This window comes from Malurus melanocephalus, unplaced genomic scaffold (assembly GCF_030028575.1).
Source record: "Malurus melanocephalus ecotype Western Australia unplaced genomic scaffold, MMel_1.1 scaffold_598, whole genome shotgun sequence".
In the NCBI taxonomy this organism is placed as follows: Eukaryota; Metazoa; Chordata; class Aves; order Passeriformes; family Maluridae; genus Malurus; species Malurus melanocephalus.
In genome coordinates, this window is record NW_026623830.1 from 24,719 (window position 1) to 28,793 (window position 4,075).

The following is a 4,075-nucleotide window of genomic DNA, read 5'->3' on the forward strand; positions in this document are numbered from 1 at the left end:
AGCTGCTGCTCAACTCGATGCTGCCAGAATGAGACTGAAGTGAGAGGCTGCATTATAGGTGCCCCCTGCTTCAGTGACAGAGCCCCAGGCGGCAGGAATCCAAGATTACTGCTTAGCTGAAGTGATCATTTCATTTTGCTATCTATAGGGAGAAAGCAAGCAGTGAATTATCAGTACTTCCATCCAACTTTCAGTTAAGCCACCCAAGCCACAAAAATATTCTTGTTTTTCTTTAATATTCACATGTGAAGATTTAGATGTAATGTCACTTTTTGCAACTTCTTAAATAATTATATGTTATATGTGGTGTTCTTGAAAAGTAGAAATTGTGTTCTATAGTTTGGAGATGCCGCCTTTGTTTTTTAAACTAGCTGTTATTTTGTTTGTTAAATAATTACACTTGCTGTCTTTTGTTACAAAACCTGTATAAGTGCTTGGCTGTGTTCCCATTTGAACATTTTGCAGAGATGGCMAATTATTTTTCACTGGGTTGCTTTAAATGACAAATATATTAGGCCACAAAAGTAAATTTTGTCTTAGAATTTAATAATATTTTGGTCTTTCATCAGGTTTTCTAGTTCTCTTTAGAATGAAAAAATAGTTTATTCACTGATTATGTAGGGTAGAAACAGAAGTTGACTAATCACTTGATTAATGTGGCATATCTGGTATTTCATGTACTAATTCACACCGAATAACTGTCTTTTCTATTGCTATGTTAGACCATGCAATACTTAAGTCAGTGACAATACCTGAAAACAGCAAATCTTAAATGGCAACAAACTAAAAATATAGTTCAAAATATTTAAGAAATCATTTGTTTGAATAGCTTAGGAATAAACTTTATTACAGRATGGCTAGTGAGTTTTCTGAAGTGAGCTTCCTTCTGTTACGCAACATTACCAAATTAGGTCAAGTTGTGATTTCATAGATTGTTGAATCTATAAAACCTGGCACACAGAACTTTAAATAGACTCATAGAAAAGACAGGCATATTAAGTTGAATAGAAATTGCATTTGATTTATGGCACCCATAAAACACTAATKGTCTAACAGCTAAGACTGTTTTGCCTTCCTAAAAGACTTCAACCTTGAGCAGAGGAATCGTTAGGGWAAGTCAGTTTGTGGTGATTTTTATAAATATATTTAAATAATACAAAATTCTAACAAACACCTGTCATCAACAGTTTAATTCCATGCCAAGGTAGAAAAATAAACATCAAAAATGTTCCAACTTGAGAGAGCTGATGAGCAATGCTAAATGTATTTGTCATATAAATGATAATAGACAGTCCTCTATATACCATTTACTCTTGGAATCTAATCTGACAATCAGTTGAGCACATGATTAACTTTAGCTGATAAATAGTTGTACACATATGATTTGCTTGAATCAAACATTAGCTAAACACAAAGTATAATAATTGGTGAAAATAGGTGGAAAAAGGAGTAGATGGCATTAACAAATGGCGATTTCTTGCTTGCATTCTGTAGGTATAGACTGTTTTTGCTGCAAAGGAAGGAGCAAATCAGTTCAATGCCTTCCTACTGTGAATGTGGCCTTTCATCTTCAAAGTACTTTCCAAACATTTATTAATTATCTTTACAACAGTCCGTAAGGCTAATAGATAAATCCCAACCTGCTTATGAGAAACTGAAACATAAAGGTGGAGCCATTGGTTGGCAGCCGCATGGTGAGTCAGCACGGAATCTAAGATCAAAATCCAGAAGGGCCTGGCATTCGCTCTCTTGGTCAGTTGCTGGATTTAGTCTCTTTCCCAGTCTTGTCTTCCTGCGTGCCAAAGCCCTGGGGTTTTTTTGTTTTGCTTGGTTTCTTCCCATTTGCCTTCTACTTCCTGCAGGCCTCACTGGAGATCAGATCATGTGCAAATTGGCAGGTACAGTTTTCATTTTTTCTTCCCTCATCCTTTCCTACTTAAGTAAATGCACAGYCTTCTTGTCCCCTTATGTCCATCTTTGGACCGTATATTTTTAGAGAAAGTAATAAACCTTGAATTGACTGAACCTTACATTTGTTAATTTGAAAAATCAGAGCATAATGATGTAATTTTTCTAATTAAATGKCTGTATCTAACAAATCACAAGGTTGGATCTCATGTCTGGAAGAATTACTTAATGAAATACTTCTTTTGATGGCTYCCTGTAAATCTCCAAGTCTAGGTTCTCATACAAAATGCTAAAATCTGAACTATTTTATTSCAAACAGTGATTCTCACAACTCATATCCATGTGTTTAATTATCTAAGGAATACTGCTTGTAAAGACAGGCATGTTGTCTTGGACAATTTGGAATGATTCTCACCTTCCTAGTTGTAACCCWATTTGATTAAAACTACAATTCACTACAAGAGTACAAGCTCAGATATTGTAGAGGCCTCATTTCCTTCTTTCAAGCCGCCTCCTAAAAATCAGTCAGGACAAGTTTCCCACTGAGACTCCATCGAAGGGTTCTGTTGACTCCAAGGGCTCATCTTGAGAAAGCTGCCTAAGGCCAAACTCAGACTATACATATTGCAACTAAGTGATAGTGTTTCAATTGCTTAGCATTTCAATTGTTGGGTTTTCCAGTGGATAATGCTGGACGCAAAGTCTGAAAGTAGATTTGGGAAAACTGAATGTGGCTCTCAATCTCCCTGAACCTCAGTTCTTCCCTAGTGTTGCTGCAAAACCTAGTGCAGAGGTGCCGCTGAGTCTCAACATAGAAATATTGGCAAAATACTGTGAGAAAATTCAAAAACTTGCAATACTAATAAACACACGCTGTCCTAAAGATCCAACAGCTTCAGTAAGGTCATTAGAGAGTAGGAATTTGATCTGTTTTTCTAAATTTAGACATCTATTATAATCTGAGATGACAGAGCCTATCCTGTCTGCCACTCAATCAATACACCTGTGGAGCCCAGGTCTCTTTGTTGTATTTGCCATCTGGGTGTTTTACTTTCACAGGGTCTCATCTCTTGAACTATCTGCCTGTGTTTGGCAGCTTATTTTGACCCTGTGTAACCTGTAGCCACTATGCAGTTTTTCATCTAAATTAATCACTGTCTTGAAACTTGTTATGGACAAAGCATAAGCAAAACACTTGTTTTGCAAGGGGAGGTATGAAATCAATTGCTGGCAATAAGAATGTGGTCAAAACAGAAAGACTACAGAAGAAAGGAATTCATAAATGAAAAACCTGTGCTCCTCAGGATGGATGTGAATATTGTGTAAATAGACATTAGTTAGAGGTTTAATTGTGACAASGTTGTCTCTTATAATTATAGGTTAAAACAACGCTTATGTTTGTTTGCAAGGTTAAACACATCACAACAATGCTTGTGACCATGTCAGACATCCAGAATTGCACCTTCACTTAAGAAATATCCTCTGCCTGTTTATCCTATATAATTTCCCAACCACTTGGGAGCCCTATACTTAATTGACTTTGGCATGGATTCTCATCCTGAAAACACATGGAAGCACGTGCATAATTAATGTTTGAGTATTTCTACTGAATACAGTAATAGGCAGTTATGTGTTTTAAAGGACTGAAGACATAATTAGTGAGCAGCCYACAGATTTAAAAGGCTACTTGAAATTTACTTTGAAAAGCAACTTAAGTCAACCTTTTCGGCAGTGGAGCAAGAGCCCTCTCTCAGCCCCAACTGAGATCAGTAAAAAAAAATCAATGTACTGTATTGAGACAATTTGAAATCCTTCGATCTTGCCATTGTTTTCCATTTTCTGTGTATGTGAACCCATGCAGTGTAGTTTAAGAATATAGCTATTATATATCTGTTCTTTGCACTACCACTAATATACAGACTTCTTTAGTTTTTTTTTTTTCCCTTCTCATAGTTGTTTTAAGTTGTTTGAAAATATTTTCCCTTTTTTCTGACATTAATATGTCAGGAAAGGATATTTGTTACTTCAAGACTCACACGCCAGGCTTCATATGACCAGTACTCCATGATGTTGCTAACTTTCCATATCAGTTCTCTTAATTTATTAATAAGAATTTCATTCATTTGGGAGTGCTAGCCATAATAATAGGGTGGAGAAGTATTAGATA

The 4,075-nt window shown here is 36.0% G+C and overlaps 1 protein-coding gene across 1 annotated transcript in view; it reads left to right on the forward strand.

The window, feature by feature from the left end:
- The first annotated feature begins 1,807 nt into the window (after positions 1–1,807).
- SLC40A1 (solute carrier family 40 member 1) overlaps positions 1,808–4,075 on the forward strand; it is a 23,964-nt gene continuing 21,696 nt past the window's right edge. Inside the window, exon 1 of the mRNA XM_057383000.1 lies at positions 1,808–1,898. Within this exon, the coding sequence (XP_057238983.1) occupies positions 1,883–1,898 (16 nt within the window). The 5' untranslated portion in view covers positions 1,808–1,882. The remainder of the gene's footprint in view (positions 1,899–4,075) is intronic.